This window comes from Uranotaenia lowii, chromosome 3 (assembly GCF_029784155.1).
Source record: "Uranotaenia lowii strain MFRU-FL chromosome 3, ASM2978415v1, whole genome shotgun sequence".
Taxonomy (NCBI): Eukaryota; Metazoa; Arthropoda; class Insecta; order Diptera; family Culicidae; genus Uranotaenia; species Uranotaenia lowii.
The window spans coordinates 255393440-255411883 of NC_073693.1; the positions used below are offsets into that span (position 1 = coordinate 255393440).

At 34.7% G+C, this 18444-nt stretch overlaps 1 protein-coding gene across 1 annotated transcript in view; it reads left to right on the forward strand.

Moving 5' to 3' along the window:
- Nucleotides 1-513: 513 nt before the first annotated feature.
- The window catches only part of LOC129753306 (uncharacterized), a 36170-nt gene continuing 18239 nt past the window's right edge, over nucleotides 514-18444 (forward strand). Inside the window, exons 1-3 of the mRNA XM_055749107.1 lie at nucleotides 514-932; nucleotides 997-1235; nucleotides 12482-12613. Coding sequence (XP_055605082.1) covers nucleotides 578-932; nucleotides 997-1235; nucleotides 12482-12613 — 726 coding nt within the window. The 5' untranslated portion in view covers nucleotides 514-577. The remainder of the gene's footprint in view (nucleotides 933-996; nucleotides 1236-12481; nucleotides 12614-18444) is intronic.

Here is an 18444-nt window from a genome sequence, read left to right on the forward strand (position 1 = left end):
ATATAGCGCATACTATTCCAATTCATTGTTTCACAGACGAAGTTTAGATCTAATTCACACAAAAATCCTCAAGAATCTTAAAAAATATCACAAAATAGTGTGCTTAAAATTTTTACTTTGTTTAATGGCTCAGATTGTAGTTAAAAATTGGTGTATCTCCAGCATTAGGTAAAAATTGAAATTTTTCGATAAAATACAAAATTCTAGTTATCGATTGCCTGCTTTTTCTCAAATGACGGATCGAATCAACAAGAATGTTTAATGAAACGCCTCTCATTTCAATTAATTCAAAGCTGTTGACTTTCGGCAATAGAGAAATTTCCAGTTACATAAGTTGAAATTAACATACCCACAGATCAATCCACGATAAGTGCTCATTTGTTCTGCCATGCAAGTCAACCAGGGAGCAGTTGTTTTATCTTTTTTTTCGATTCTGGAGCACCCTTATCATTAAGTGATTCATTTTATCGCCTACATTTTAGCAACTTTTTCCTATATAAAAAGACAGCTTGTGCCCACCTGAGTCACTATCATCCCGACACTTTATACGACAGACAAGTTTAATTTTGCCTCAACCATGGAGATCCGAGTTTTTGGGTTGGTTTTAATTGCCACGCTAATGGCAACAGTTGGAGCAGTCATCTACAACAGACCGTGCCCGGAAGTTGGTCCTCCGGTAGTTCAAAACTTTCAAGTAGAACCCTATCTGGGCCGCTGGTACGAACTGCAACGTTACGAGCAGGAGTTCGAATTGAACTACGACTGTTCCCAAGCCCGATACGGATTGTTAGATGACCTGACGGTGTCTGTGACCAATTCGGCCTACAATCTGTTCAACTCATCTACAACGCAGCTAGAAGGAACTGCCAAGATTTCCTTCCCGGAGGAGGAATATTTACAGGGAAAATTGAATGTTTCGTTTTTCGGAAGACGTAAGGTTAACCATTTATCGTGAAAAAATCTAAGTTTTAAACATTTCGTTTAATATATCAACAGCTAACGACCGGGCCAACTACTGGGTGCTGGATACTGACTACGAGAATTTTTCGATCGTTTGGTCCTGTGAGCCATTGCCGGAGGAACAGTCCAACGAGAGTTTCTGGCTGCTGTCTCGAACCCGGACGCTTAGCTCGGATCCGGTAGTCGATATGCGTGTTCGATCGGTCATTCGACGGTACATCGACCGAAGTGAAATCCGAATCACCAACCAACTGGACCCTCGGTGTCCGGATTTCTGAATGACGACGGAGTTGAATCTTTAGAACGAAAGTGTGATTTAGTGTAGAACAGGTGAAAATACAAAATGTTTAAAAGTAAAGTAACCTCATGGTGTTTACACAATATTAATGAAAGAAACCACATGGGATCACTAAGTACGTCTATTGCTAAAACTGAGATCGCCAATAATTCGTTTCACTTCGTGATTTTTAAATGAAATATCTCAAAAAATAGTTTAAAAAGTGACAAATTTGTGACAGAAAATAGTTTCACAAGCGTAAGTTTAGCATGTGAAGTAGCCAATTAAAGAGGGGAGTGACTTTTCGGCTCTTAGACAAATATTCATGAATTAAGACGAAGCAAAAGGATAAAACGGGGGTGCGCGAGAAGAAATATTCCCTGGATCATGAACTGTATTCGAAATAAAAATGCAACATTTAAATTTATGAATAACTTTTGAACGGATGTATGAAAATTGAATAAATTTTCAGTGACACTACTTAGTAATGAAATGTTCACATGTGTAAATTATTGTGGCGATCTGTTTAGTTGTTTTTGAAATTGCTTCTAATGAATAAACTCAAGGTCTACAATTTTTGAGCAGGATCGTCTAAAATCTTAGAAAGTCCCAAAGAGACCCCGAGACAGCTAAAAATCAATTATGCAACTAAAATGCATGTGGTAAATCGGGTGCTTAAATTTGAATAAAAGATTCATTCCATTAAGGTATGAGAAGTGAGGGGTTTAACAAAGCACCATCTGAACATTTCAATAAGAGAAATGGTAAAGCAGATAATATTTTCTTTCTGATTCGCGCAGCAAACAAAAAAAAAAGACCAAACATCGTGTCTCCATGATAAATATGCTGTGCACTGATAAAATAAACAACACATGGTGGTTAAATCGTGCGCAAAATAGTAGACCCGTTAGCGGGTTGAAATTTTGAAAACATTCGTGAAGGAAATCGATACGAATTTTGTAGCGAGCAGCTGGGAGATCTTCTGTAAGAAATTTTTCATTGAAAAGGCTAGCCTGAATGTTCCGAAGAAGAACGAGAAGAAAAATTTAGAAAAAAAATATCTGGAACTAAATCATGCTGATGATCTGTGGAAGATGCAAATCGGTAAGTGGTACATAACTATTGGCATAATTAACGGCCAAATATAACAAAAAATGCCTACAAAAGCGACCGTTTTTCTCCCATAGGACTTTTTTGTGAAACGAACACAAACACACACACCCACGGCATCTGAATGGAACATGATGTTCCTTTAAACTTAACTCTAAGCGTACAACTTTCGAGAATATCATGGTTAGCATCTTACAAATGCTAAAGCTACCAACTAACAGAACGTGTACTATGTACGGCGTGACCGGAATTCGATCTCATGACCGTTCGCTAATAAGACTTGAAGGCTTTCCTTTACGCTAAGGGCTGCGGCTTTTAATGGTTAATCAAAGTTAATACTCTGTTTTGGTTGGAACTGGAATCGTGCCATTAAGCAAAAGCTGTGATGAAGTGATAAAAAGTAAATAACGTTGTTACCTTGCAGAAGGTACAAAATCTGCTAAACTTGTCATAACTTCGATAAAATAGATAATTTTGAGTTATTCTGAAAGTCAAGCTCCAGGAAATGAAGAAAGTCAACAAAAACAGCCTTGATTTAAAAAACAGTAGTTTATAGTATGAAATATTGATGGCGCATATGTTCCCATACTTATACTATTACCATATATACTTAGGGGAGAGTGGGGATACTTGATCCCCTTTTCTTATTTTCGCCATATCTTTTTGGAAAAATTTAGCAACCCGCATTCTTTTACATTTTCTGACATCGTGTAACTTCAAGTTTCTATGCTCCTAAAATAAGAACGATACTTGAACCCGTAGATGAACTAGATGCATTTTCGTGGGAGTAAAAAATTGCGATATTTTTGAAGTTAAGGGAGACTTGATCCTTTATTCAGGAAGCCCTAATCCATGGAAAATTTCAAACAAAACCCCAAGATAGAATATTAATTGACTATTTTGGTCATGTTTGTTCTCATTTCACAATCTATAATTGTCGGAATAAAAATTCTTTAGCTTATTCTCAACCCTTATGACATTGCATAATTACGGGCGCCATTTTCTATAAACAAGAGAAAATCAATTATTTTAGCCCTTTTCTTCAGATAATTGATGGATGAATATTAGCTATTGGATAAATATTAGTAATCTCGTAATCAGCAATGACCACGATCCATTAAGAAGAAGAATATACCGGGATCTTTTGTACCCAAATATTAGGGATCAATTGTACCCATAATCAACATTTTAGAAAACTTTTTCTGAAAAAAGTTGGGAGTTTTCCATCGCTTTGAAAATATTGCATTTTGAAGTTCATATTACACTCGAAAGATTGATGTATTGGAATAAATATTTTTGTTATAATATTACGTTACTAGGTAGTATCACTAAAAATAACATTATTTTTATCAATGCGCTCAAAAGTTATCCACAAATGAAAGAGTTGCATTTTTTTCAAATACAATTCTTAAAGCTTAAAGCACAGATAAACTTAAAGCGTTTTTGTTTATGGGCAGATGCAGCTTAGTTTCCTTCGAGTTTTACACTAACTGCTGTCCGAAAACCTGTAAAATGGTAAACTAGATCTGTATAAGAAATCCTTTAGTAACAAATTAGAGAGTTTACTTTCATCGATATTGTGGTAAACGCCAAAATTATTGGTTTTCTTTCGCGTTCGATGTTTTCTGATACGCGACGGACTACTAGATCTATTATTCTCAAACATCGTTGAGAGAATGACAATTTCATGAGTCACAACATTACACACACATTCGTTTTCACGTAATTCTGAGTTAATGTTAACACGGTTAGAAACAATAACAAGTTGACATAAATTTTAAATCTTCTAAAAGTTTTGAGTGAAACATTACTTATTATAAACATAACTAGAAATGGTCGCTTAAATTGATTTAATTTATAAACCATCAATTGACAAATAATTCTTAATCTCATTTGTTTATTCGCTTATATCTCAACGGATCACAAATTGATCCCAATGATTTAATGTATACAAAGTTTATATATTATAACAATTCTAACTGTATTTCACCACAGATATCATCGGATGATATTTTAGAATTTGCTCTGAAATCTGGTTAATTTAGTTTATTTGATTTCAACAAAGAATAAGTTTTTATAAGAAATTCTTCTATTTGCTCTACAAAATTTATTCTATGCTCAAATCGAAAATCGAACAAATTCAAACATTTTAACCATCAAATTTTAAAGTAAAATTTTCAAAAATAAAATAATTTATTGAAGTTTTGCGGTTAAAACCTTATATTTGCAATCTCGATCGGAATTCAAGTTTTAGTTTGAAATTTGGCTCTTGATAAAACTGCATAAGTAAAATTATTAATTTTTAAGGGGTATTACATGTTTCTTCATCCGCAAATACTTTTCGTAAAACTGAATTTCTAAAATAAAAACTGTGGATATTTTTCCTAAAATAAAAACTGACTGACTTTGGTTACTAATTTGAAATTTTGAAATTAAAATAACAATCAACATTATAAGCCTGCGATCTCTTGCAATTTGTAATCTTAATTTTCAATATAAATTCTGTATCTGAATTCTGAATTGAAATATAAAAATGAATTTAGGTTCAAAATGCTGTATCTGAATTCTGAATATAAATTCAGGTTCAGAATTCAGATGCAGCATTAATTTTCAAAACACAGATTAAGATCATAGATAAATGATTTAAAATTATCATTATTACTTATTATGAAATTTGAATTCTGGATCTTTTTCGAGTTTCGATACGATTTCGGAATAAAAAAAAACGCGATTTCTGAATTTAGATTTCAGATCAATATTTCGTGTCAGCCAAGAATTGAAATTTGTTTCAGAGCACTCAATCATCAATCTGGTATTTCTTTTTGATGTTTTGGGTTTCAATCGGAATTCATTATTTCTGAATTATTATTGTCTATTCAATTCTGAATTGAGATGTTAATGTTTCGAATTCTGCAAAAGAATTAATGTATAGAACGGATCTGAATATCTGATATCTGATCTCAGGTTGATTCCTAAAGCTATGATCAATTAGAGTTCGGGCACTTCATTTCGATGATAGCTACACTCCTAGAGATTGGATATGCAAAATTGCGTTGTGACTGGGTTGTGTTGATAATGTAAAAGACTCCGTTGACTATATTTTCAGATGTCCAAGTTAACGTGTTTTTAAGAAATCTACGATGCAAACTTACTTACTTACTTTATGATCCCGCGCCGATCCACCGGTGCATAGGGCCGTGGTAAAAGACCTCCACTGTTGACGATCCGGAGCCAGCGTCTTCACCTGGTCCCAGTCAAGATTCTCGTCGACAGTTCGGATTTCAGCGGCTAGGCTTCGCCGCCACGAGTTTCTGGGTCTGCCTCTTCTTCGATGACCTTCTGGATTCCAGTCAAGCGCCTCTCTGCAAATCTCGTTTTCATCTTTCCGCAGCGTGTGCCCAATCCATCTCTACTTACGTTCCCGAATCTCGATTTCTAGCGCCCTGTGATGACACCGGCGATGTAGTTCCTCATTTGAGATCCAGTTGCCAGGCCACCAAGCGCGGATGATATTCCGCAGGCAGCGATTTACAAATACTTGCAGTTTTCGCGTCGTTACCGCATATGTGCACCAAGTTTCGCACCCGTACAGCAATACGGATTTGACGTTTGAGTTGAAGATTCGAATTTTTGTTCGTAGAGAGATCTGGCGTGACCGCCAGATGTTTCGGAGACTCGCAAACACAAATCGGGCCTTTCTGATCCGGGTTTCGATGTCTTTCCTGGTACCACCATCAGGCGTTATCTGGCTACCAAGATACTGAAAGCACTCCACTTTCTCAAATTGTTGCCCAGCTACCATGAAACTGGAGGGATTTGCTGTGTTGATCTCCATCGACTTGGTCTTTCCAACATTGACTTTGAGACCTGCTGCCTTGGAACTTTCGGTGAGGTCGTCGAGTTTGCTCTGCATATCCGGTTGTGTTTGGGCGAGCAAAACAATATCGTCAGCCAGGTCAAGGTCGTTCAGTTGCTCCATTGTTGAAGGATTCCACGGCAATCCTCGGTTCAGTGCACAGTCAATCGATACAGTCAGAATCTCATCCATTACGATGAGAAAAAGAAGCGGTGATAAGATACATCCTTGTCTCACTCCAGCAGTTACCGAGATTGGTTCGGACAAGACACCATCGTGCAAGACCTTGCACGAAAATGCCTCGTATTGTGCTTCGATGAGATGGACTTGTTTCTCTGGGACCCCTCGTCGCCTTAAAGCCGCCCAGATGTTTTCATGGTTAAGTCGGTCAAATGCTTTTTCGAAATCAACGAAAACCAGCAGAAGAGAGTCCTGAAATTCGTTGATTTGTTCCAGTATTATTCGTAGCGTTGTGATGTGGTCCACACATGATCGTCCGGATCGGAATCCAGCTTGTTGCCGTTGGAGTGTAGTAACAATTTTCTCCTGGATCCTGTTCAGGATCACTTTACAGAGTACTTTGAGGGTTGTACAGATCAACGTTATCAACGATGCAAAAGGACATGATAAAAATATTTTTGCACTTAACGGTGATACGGTCAAAATTTGTTCAAGGGAAAACGCGTGTAAATCGGTGAAATCGTTTATTTAAAAATCAAAATAAATCTATTTTTCAAGTTTAATTAGTATAAAATTCAGGGAAAATATTCAGTTCAGGCTTCCGCTTTTCCAAATCCGAATTGCCGGGCCTTATGCTTACCTTTGCCATCAGATTTTGTACAGCCACCTTGTCCACCTTCTTCGCCGCAGAAAGCCAGTTTGCCTTGAACTGCTGCTCGTCCTTAGCAGTTTTTTTGGTCTTCTTTAAGTTCCGCTTAACAATAGCCCAGTATTTCTCAATTGGGCGGAGCTCTGGCGTGTTGGGGGGGTTCTTGTCCTTGGGAACCACTTGCACGTTGTTGGCGGCGTACCACTCCATGGCCTTTTTACCGTAATGGCAAGATGCCAAATCCGGCCAAAACAGCACGAAACAACGGTGTTTCTTCAGGAAAGGCAGCAGATGTTTATTCAAACACTCTTTCACGTAAATTTCTTGGTTGACAGTCCCGGAAGCTATGAAAATGCTGCCTTTCGAGCCACAGGTACAGATGGCTTGCCAAACCAGATATTTCTTCGCGAACTTTGACAGTTTCATGTGCTTGAAAATATCATAGGACATATATCATATGTACAAAATATTTAATACATAGGAGATCAATATCTTGGCAACAAATTGTTCACTTAAAACCTATCCGCCAGTTTTTAGCATAATTTTCCCAGAGCAAAACCGCATGAGATTTACCAAAGTATTGAAATTTGAGCCTTAGCATATTCTTCGAAATCTACAGGGATTTAAAATATAAATGTACTTCTGATAATCATTATGGAGATCTTACAAACAACCGGGTTTTTCCACCGGGATTCGAAAACAGCACTTTGTGATCTCGAAGTGTGTATACAATGATTCTAAATCAACGGAATGTCGAAAGTTGAAATCATAATCATTTTTAACTACAATACAATGTCGAAAGCATAAAACAGATAACAATACAATGGTATTCAATCATTCGGTATCCGCCACAATGTTCATATTTTTCCTCAAACCATTAAGAAATAGTTGGTTTCGTGAAGTAAATCAAAAGTCAAATTCCCATTTTCGTTACTTTGTTGAAGTTTTCTTTCTTTTTTTTTCTTGTTTTTATTTTTACAACGGTATCCACGCATTTTTGCAATCCTTAGTCGACAATCGCCGAGCTATCGTACCCTGATATTCGGTATTCGGTTTTTCAATTCATTGGTCAGTATCTGCTGAAAAACTATAATGAAATCTCCGGAATCCACCGTTTTTCATTGTTTTATTTTTCTTTCAAAGTCGGTTTCCGCCGAACTGTCGATTCTCATTCACCGGTATCCGCCGGTTTTTTTTAAGTCGGTATCCACCGAACTGTTTGGCATCACTTACCGGTATCCGCCGTTTTTTTAGATTCATAGAAGAAAGAATTTCAATACCGGTGTCCGTCGGATTTTGATCCATAGTCGGTATCAGCCAACCTATGGGAATTTATAAACCGGTATCCTCCGGATTTTTTAAGCCATAGCCAGTATCCGCCGAACTATGGGAATTTGTATACCGGTATCCGCCGGTTTTTAATCTATTGTCGGTATCCGCCGAACTATAGCAATTTATATACCGGTATCCTCCGGATTTTCTAAACCATAGCCGGTATCCGCCGAACTATGGGAATTTATATACCGGTATCCGCCGGTTTTTCAACCTATAGCCGGTATCCGCCGAACTATAGCAATTTATATACCGGTGTCCGCCGGTTTTCAATCTATAGACGGTATCCGCCGAACTATAGCAATTTCTATACCGGTATCCGCCGGTTTTTTTAAGCCTAAGTCGGTATCGCTATTTGCACATATTTTCACTCGCATATCATTTGCACATTTTCCCACTTTCCTGACCGCCATTTTGTTGGCGTCTCACACTTCATTTCATTTTTTTCACTTCCCGGTTTAGGGGATACTAACACTGTGATGTTGGGTCCTGTCACGGTCGCCAAAATGTGGGACCGGTTCCAGCATTTACCAGAGAGCCGGTACAACGATCTCGACCCGTTTGTCCGGTCAATGCGCGAACCGTTGTTGTGGGCTTCGCGGTGAAGATGCACGTCCGTTAGAATGCACGAAAGACAAACGACTGACGAACTGATGTAGCCAGTGGCAAAGCCCATTGGCGGGAAAGAGAAGATTAGAGGGAGGAAGATATCAGTTGTGATGGGTAAGACAATGCTGGCAAATAGAGGTGCCAGTTGCTTTGTTTAACTTATTGCAACATATAACACGACTATGAATCACTCATATCTCACAGAAATCTTCCTTTGTAGACTTGAAAATTCATGAACTGTTATTTTTCTCAATTGTTTTTGGCCCAAATAGATAAAAATTATATGAAGACTCACTAGAATGCTCACGTTTTTCGATCAAACGAATAGTTTTCAAAATACACTGCTCGGATTTCAAATGATCATAGCCTTGTGTTTTTTTTTTCAAATTCGGAAAATATATTTTTAATGCATGTAAGTTGGGGATGACAAAAGTAGAATATTTGTTTCGGCATTTTTGAAAAACTTATCCGGTACAACTGTTTTCGACGTTTCTCTTGGGCTCGAACGCGTAGACATCGGCTAAGGAGGCAAGTGACTTGCCAACTGGACGAAAATTTTAACTTTGTAAAGTAATTATACCAGAACTAGCTGATCCCGTACGAACTTCGTTTCGCTTTAAATCATTGGTACGTCAAAATGAGTTTAGAAAATGAATTCGAAACATTCTTTCGACAATTTTGGGGAAAAAATTCAACAGTGTTTAAAGTCGCTACTGTTACTATTACTTGAAATTCAAATTAAACGGTTGATTGGTATTTTATATTAAAATTTATGTGAGAGTGTTTTCTTCTCGATCGGTTGCAAAATCTAGACATTATGGCTTGAGTCAAGATTTGAAACCTGAAAGCAAAAGAACGTCCTTCAAAACTCCTATGCCGAAATTTTCATCTCAATCCAATGTAGAATAACGTCAAAATCGCAAAAACATTAAAGTTGGGTATGGACGACTCCTTCAGCCAACTTCTGATCCGTAATTCGAAACTTGAAATCGATTGCTGGTCCCTCAAAACACTCATGTGCTAATTTTCATCACAATACGATCTATAATAACGCCAATATCGCAAAAACATTAATCAGTGGATATGGACGACCCCTTTGGCCGACCCCTAACCCTAAATTTGATAACTGTAATCGATGGCTCGTCTCTCAAAACACTCATGTGCAAATTTTCATTACAATCCGATGTATAATAACGCCAATATCAAAAAAACATTTATCAGTGGATATGGACGACCCCTTTGGTCGACCCCTGACTCTAAATTTGATAACTGTTATAGATTGCTCGTCCCTCAAAACACTCATGTGCAAATGTTCATCACAATCCGATGTATAATAACGCAAATATCGCAAAAACATTAATCAGTGAATATGGACGACCCCTTTGGCCGACCCCTAACCCTAAATTTGATAACTGTAATCGATTGTTCGTCTCTCAAAACACTCATGTGCAAATTTTCATCACAATCCGATGTATAATAACGTCAATATCGCAAAAACATTAATCAGTGGATATGGACGACCCCTTTGGCCGACCCCTAACCCTAAATTTGATAACTGTAATCGATTGCTCGTCTCTCAAAACACTCATGTGCAAATTTTCATCACAATCAGACGGAAAATAACGTCAATAACGTGAAAACAATATTTGTCTTGTATGGACGACCCCCTTCAGAAGAGGTCGTCCAAAAATCTAAAAACATTTTTCATCATTCCTGGTCCTAATGAGCATCCATGCCAAATTTCAGATCTCTAGCTCTTAAGACGGCTGAGTCTATAGAGGACAAACAAACAAACAAACAAACAAACAAACATACAGATAATTGCTTTTTATATATATAGATTACCTTGGTGATTAAAGGATTCTAATAAATATTTTTACTATAATTATTGAGCTAAATTTCCTCTTTGGGCCACAAACTTTTAAATTTTTACTGTAAATTTGTGTCAAATTGGATGCACAAAACTGAAGTATCAGGTTTGATGTGCAATTGCACACGATTTAGATACAAACGGCCGAAGCCATAAATTTTCCAAGATTTTTTTTAAAGAATATGAAATAAATTTACATCAATGATGTCAATATGTGTAAAATTAGATTTACATTATCAAAACATTGCATTTCATTAATTTTTTTTTAAACTTTAAAACAGGAATTCAGGGATTATTTCAGCGAAATGATAGCAAAATTTCCCAGACAACCAGAAGTCGTATATTATTTTACAGATTATATCGTATGAATGTTATTTAAACTCATTTTCGTATATCTGCACCTACAATGTGCGGCCTATGCATATCCTTTATCGTATTTAAATGCATTGCATGTTTTTATTACGAAAATTCGTATATATGCACCTACAATGTGCGTCCCATGCATATTCTTTATCGTATTTAAATACATTGCATGTTTTTATTACGACAAATGAAACTAAATCAAGAATATGTGTGCTAATGTACCTATATGGTCTCCAAAATGATACGTATATACTGGTTTTGCTGCATTATATACGAATTGTTTACACGTATATTTGCACGTATATTTGTGTTGCAGATTTGATATATCCACCAAATGGTTGTCTGGGTTATTCAGATTAACGGAATTAATTGAACACCCGGTTATTGAATTCCTCCAATAGTCATGAAATAATAACACTTAGGTGAATCGTGTTTCCCGAAACTAGTTCACTACTAACGAATTGAGCCTTGTGATTCCGATAATAACAAATTCCGCTAACAAAAAAACATTTCAATCAACTTTTCCCCATTTCTATCTGTCACTATCGAGTGGAGTTTTTTTTTGCTCATAATTTTACACCATTCTATAGATAAATTTTAAATAAGATCTGGTTTTCACTTTCTCGACCTAAGCTTAAGCTACCCGCAGGTGTCTAGATGTAAAACGATGTAAAATTATATCCTTTCAATTTAAGAGCTTGAAAAATAAGGTCTAGGTATTTCTGGTTCGTATAATTTTATAATTTTTTTGGTGGCAGGCTTATAAATCTTTTAAACTGATAAACTATATATTTACATAATTTTTGGATTGAGCGTCCTCTTTTAGAATTGAAACATTGACAATTAATTTGAGTTTACGTTTTATATTCAATATTTTGGTAATAAGTTAAAAATAACTATAGAGGAAAATCAAAGTCATTCAATTTGGTTTAACAGTAAACGAGTAAAAAAACGAATATCTTAGCTACGGTTCGGTTTCTTCTGTTTCGTTTGAAGTATCGAATGCGCCCGATGGGTATGCAACATATAAGCACACATGCCGGTCTAAAAACACTAGGCTGGTATTCAGCTGCTTTCTCGTGCTCTGTATACATTTCTAAATAATGCTTCCGGATTTCGTAGGCTCGTTTGAATTAAAAAATAAAAAACTTTATCTTGAGAAGATTCACCTTTCGCGCGGTCAGTTCTTGTTGACCTGTCGTCAGGTGTGCATTGCCGGTTGAATTTCGACTCCCGTTGTCAAAGGTTTGAAATAACTAACGACCACTCTACAAAATGTTGCGCTACGGAACGATTTTTGTGCTGAGTTTAGTGATTAACATTGGCCAAGGTTTCGTCGTTAAAGACGGAAACTGTTCCTTGGTGTCCAGTGAAATGCCTGTTGTTGAAAATTTCCTGCTCGAGAAGGTAAGTACAAGGTGTGGTGTTTGTAACGAGATTTTTTCGAATTTGATGTGTTTTTAAAGGGGGTGTGTTTGTTTGAAAACAGAAACAAATAGCATGGCTGTTCTTTTTTTACAGATCTTCAAATAATAATCAAAGTTCATTGAATAACATATGGAAGTGATACTCCAGTTATAAGATTAAGATATTAGACACTGATTTGAAATAAAATTAACATGTTCAACCAATTCGAAGCCAGTTGAATCTGTAAGGAAAATCGTATTTATAATTTTTCGGAAAAATGTAATGTAAATATATGTGATGATTAACTTATCTGCCTATTCTGTGAAAGTTATAAGAAATGCTACAAAAGTGATTTATTTGTTTTCTTTTTTTCTCACCCGTTCAGTGAATTATTGGAATTTTGATGATATGTACATATTTTCAATCAAAAGGCAAACATGTTTGTGTAGTTGTTTAAAATCAAAAGACAAAATGTTTATGATCCTCAACAAAGTAATTTAAAAAATCTAAATTTCTATATCAGAAACTGGGAAGCATCCCTCAGCGATGCCATAAATTTTCTTAAAATTTTTAGAAATTAAAGTTCTGGGTTGTTAACCCCGTTTTAACTGTACAAGGCATCCTACCGAAGGAACAAAAAGCACTAAAATACCAGTTAATTTCAACAAACAAATCGATCGCCGTCTTTAGCATTCTCTTACAGCGTGTAATTTCAAGTTATTATGCTGCAAAAAGTTAGATCGATACATGAACTCGTAGATGAACTAGAAGCGTTTTCGTGGGATTGTGATATTGTAAAAGTTAAAGGAGACTTAATCAGGGTGCCCTAAGCTTTGTCAAAAATCAGGCAAAATCTAAAAATAAAAGTTCCATTGACTTTTTTGGCCATATTAGTTTTCATTCTACAGTTTATAAGTGTCAGACAAAAACGAATTCTAAAAGTTTATCGTCGTTTCTATTTATTGTAAACTTAAAGGCGGAATTTTCTAATTGTTATAAAAATGCAATTTTCGAGTCCTTTTAATCAGAAATTTTTTCGATAAATAACTACTAGTCATTTGATAAACATTAATGATTTCGTGCTTAGCAATGATCAACATCGGTTCACATCGAACATCGAATTTGTTGTTTTGTTCTATTTGGCAGATTTTTCTGGAACATTTGATCTATGTCAGATAATCCAGTTACGAGATATAGCTGAGGAATCAAGTATTCCCAGGGATAAAGTATCCTTATTCTCAAAGTCATTTTGACAAGTTGTTAATGAACATGGTTCCACTTTGAATAATACAGTGAGACAAATGGTTGAAAGTTACATAGCTGCATATTTCCAAATTCATTTGTTCAAAACTTTCTAATGCAGGTCCCTCTCACTAGCTTCACTGTTCATACAGGTTCAAACCTACATTTATGACACACTGTCACCAAACGAATGAAATTAACCTCATTTACTTTTGAGATAATAATTGACGTTTACATTACATCACGTCGTCGGTCTGAGAGGCTTCACATATAACTTAAGTGAACTGTTCCCTCGACGATCAGGTCTGAAGACCGCAAAAGGGATCTGACCCCAAATCTAAAGCTAACCAAGCTAGGCGATTAAGCATTAGATAAGTCGGAGGCGCCTTTCCCTCTTGGGGATGAGCTCGCGACTGCCGGTGGAACTCTAATTCGAAAGTCGTTAAAAAGGTTCCATCTTCATCAGTGAACGTCTCGTATAGGCTTTTTGAGCTGAAAATTATACATACGTTTGTTTGTTTTAATTTGATTAAGGGGATTTCTCGGTAGCTCTACAATCGTTAAGGTCAGTGGCATCGCAAATCTCAACCGGTCGAGTAGGATGAGCAACCGAATTATATTTACGTCTAAATTACAGCTGGATAAACTCTACAATATCGATTAACTGCATACCGTCAACTGGGGCAACATGCAACACTTTTCAACTTCAATGGCTTCTAAAATCTTAATGCTTACAGATAATCACACCTCTTGTACATCAAAAGTTTTAAGGTTGATGAAAAACAAAGCTGACGTAGTCAGAAAAATTTTTGGTTTTACCAGTTATTTTTAAATTTAAAAAAACATGCGATTTTCACCCTACTAAGAAAAAGGGGTAAGTTACAACAAACTCTGTAATTAATGAAAAATTAAATGAAATTTTTTGAAAATTTAAACTTTTGATACATTTGTGATGTCACAACGCATAGAGCACCAATTGTAGTAATTTTTGGAAATGTTCGAATTAAATTTTACATTTTTTTCTGTCAAAAATGTTTTTAAGAAAAAAGTGTTAATCTGCTGCATACATTTAGGTGTAAAAAATACTACAACATATTCTATTATCTTAAATCATGTAGATAAATCTTAGGATGGATGAAACTTTCATGTTTACAAACGCATAATGCAATACAATCATATCCCAGCATATGGAAACGCGATTTATGAGATTTAGTTCTGATTTGCATTTTGTTGCATTTTGCCCCAGTCAGCTAAATGAATTACAAAAATATTTATTTAAAAAAATTTGGTGATTGTCCGAAAAATATTTATACACCAACAGTGTTGATATTGGATAGTGAAAGCAATATAAAGTTTGTAGGTGATACATGGCCGTAGGAACGGGGGGGGTTTTGGGGGTTAAACCCCCCCCATGAGGGTCCAAAACAGCAAGTAAAGTATAATACTCTACACTCAAAATTTTATTTTCATAATCAAATTATAATAAAAGCGCTAAGTTATTCAAGAGTAACAATCAAGACTAAAACCTAATGCCAAAACCTCAAAAACCCATCCCAAGTTAAAAAAATTTTCTCACTTGTTCATAAAATAAAGCTGCCGGAATTAATCATCACGTATCCGAGCCCGACAAATCCTGGCTGTTTTGTATAAAAACCTAGCAAAATAAGGGTATTGGGTTTCAAAATTGTCGACCAAAATCCGAGCAATATCCCGGCAATTTTGGTCAAAACCTAGGAATTTCTCATTAAAAATAAAAAAAAAATTTTAAAAAAACTTTCATGAATCTTTTTTTAAACTTGCTCCAAAAATTTACTATAAAAAATATTTAAAACACCATTGTATTTCATTTGATTTAAGAATTAGAATGAGAATAAACTTAAGAAAAATTCGGGTTTTTCCAATGAAATCCAGGCAACCGGATATATTAATTATCCAAGCCAACCCGATTAAAACCGTGCAATCTTGAAACCTTATCATAGAAATTCAGGTCTGTATATTCTGGTTTCATATTCCCATAACGAAAATTGTATTTCATCATATTTTTTTTATTTCTGATGCTGTATCAAGATTAGGATTCTTGATTTTCAGTTCGAATAATCATAAGAAATTTGTTTTGAAATCCTGGTTCAAATTCGGTTTTGCATTTCATATTAAATTTGAATCATGTTTTTCGAAAATTTTATGCATTTTCAATGTTTTTATAATAGTTTTCCGAATATGAAAAAAAAGAATTTTGTTTTATCATCAAATTCGAAGTTTTTTAACTTTATTCTAACACAAAATTTAAACACTTAAAGCTCTTAAGTGGCGCTCCAAAATAGGAAACTTAGATTCAGATTCATCATTTGAAATTAAAATTCTAAATCAAATTTACAAAACAGATTAAAAATAAAAAATTGAAAAAATGAATTAAGATTAAACCAGCACTACAGAATTGAAATAAAAGATTCATGAATAAGAGCTCTAAAACTTGGCTCATAAAATTCTGATCTGGAATGAAGATTCGGAAATCGTATTTTTTGAACATTTCAGAAATTCTAAAACAGATTCAAAGTTCAATTTATGAAATCAGGCTCAGAATTTAGTTTTAAAATTCAGAAAAAGATTAAGTTTGTGAATGAGTTTATTTAATCATCATAAAATCACAAATATCTATAAAGTTTTTTTAATTTGATCACCACAATTATAATTATTTTAATGCTTTTCCTTCCTTTTTTACTAAGGATCACCGAGGAAAATCAATCGAAAAAGATCATAAATATAATGTAGAATTTGAGTAAATTTTTTAAGTTTTGTTTTATGCAAAATTTCCCAAATTATATTTAAAAAAAATCCACACGATTTTCATTATGGAATTGATTCTTTATGAAAAATATTTGCTGTTAAAGAAATATATACCTGATCTCCTAAAATATCTTCACAAAATGCTATGTTTTCTCGGTGTATTGTTTAACATTATTAATATTGCAGTTTTTTTAAAGCCATATATCAAATTAAAATCATAATTTTAAGAGGAGAAATCACCGTGAATTTGTTTATTGAAATTAATTTGCGACTTTATCGGTGAGGATTAAAGAGTTGAAATGAAAGACGGATAGAAGATCAGAAGAAAATTCTAAGGTGGTGAAAAGAGCGAAGAGCATTTGAAATAGAAGCTTGACCACATACTAAACTCTTTGTCCCGCATCAATTAACTGTATTGAAGAAGTAGTACCCAATAGAGGAGGCACTACAGGAGGTACACTCTATTGGGTACTACTTCTTCAATACAGTTAATTGATGCGGGACAAAGAATTTAGTATGTGGTCAAGCTTCTATTTCAAATGCTCTTCGCTCTTTTCACCACCTTAGAATTTTCTTCTGATCTTCTATCCGTCTTTCATTTCAACTCTTTAATCCTCACCGATAAAGCCGCAAATTAATTTCAATAAAATCATAATTTTAGTTCAAGTTTGCATCATGCAAATTGGATCCGAATTTTTTAATCTCTTACTGTCTCTTGGGAAAATTTTATTTATTTTCGTCAAAGGTTAGAAGTTAAGAAATTGCAAAGGAGTTTGGAAGATTGGTCTTGTTTGATTTGAGTATAGAATAAGTATTTTTTAAGAAATTGAAAGCTTCCCTAAAAAGAACTTATTTTATGCTCAAATCAAATAACTTTGATCAACCAGACTCTTAAACAAGTTAAAAAAATTCAACCATCGTTGAAAACAAACAGCATTTTTTGTTTCAAAGGGTTTCATTATAAAAATTTTGCTCATCTTTTAGGCTAAGGACCGTTTTTCTACGATTTAATACGAAAACTATTAATGAGTACTTAAAAATTAATAATCATATAGATACAAACATAATTTGTTTCATTTTTTTTTTTGTATTCGTGAATGGTTGAGAAAAAATCATAAGTAAAAATCAGTCACAAAAACCCCCCCCATGAGTCGGTTCTTCCTACGGCCCTGAGGTGATATCATTAAGCCAATCCGTCATACGAGATAAAGTTTTTTACGGCATCGAAAAACGTAAAAATTTGTACATATTTTGCTCGATTTTTTAAATTTTTTAAGAGAATCATAAACTTAAAAAAAAAACTCTTTCACGACGTAAAAAACTATGTCATGATCAATTTGTTATCATTGAATGATAATTTTATTACAGTATATTGAAATAAAAACTGAATGAGTGTTGTGGTATACAAATGTTGCATCTAACCCTGCTTTTGCATGATGCCCCTTTTGACGGTACCTTCAGATAGGGCATAACAATTTTTTTTTAAGTTGACTAACCCCCCCCCCCCCCCCTCGGTGTTTTGTTTAATACTATTAATTTTACATTTTTTTCTAAACCAAATTTCAAAATAAAATCATAATTATAGTTCAAGTTTACATCAAGCGAATTTGATAAGATTTTTTTTATCCCTTACTGTCTCTTGGGAAAATTTTATTTATTTTCATCAAAGGTTAGAAACTTGGAACTTGCAAAAGAGTTTGGAAGATTGGGCTTTTTTGACTTGAGTATAGAATGAGTTTTTATTTAAGAAATTGAAAGCTTTCCTAAAAAAGAACTTATTTCATGTTCAAATCAAATAACTTTGA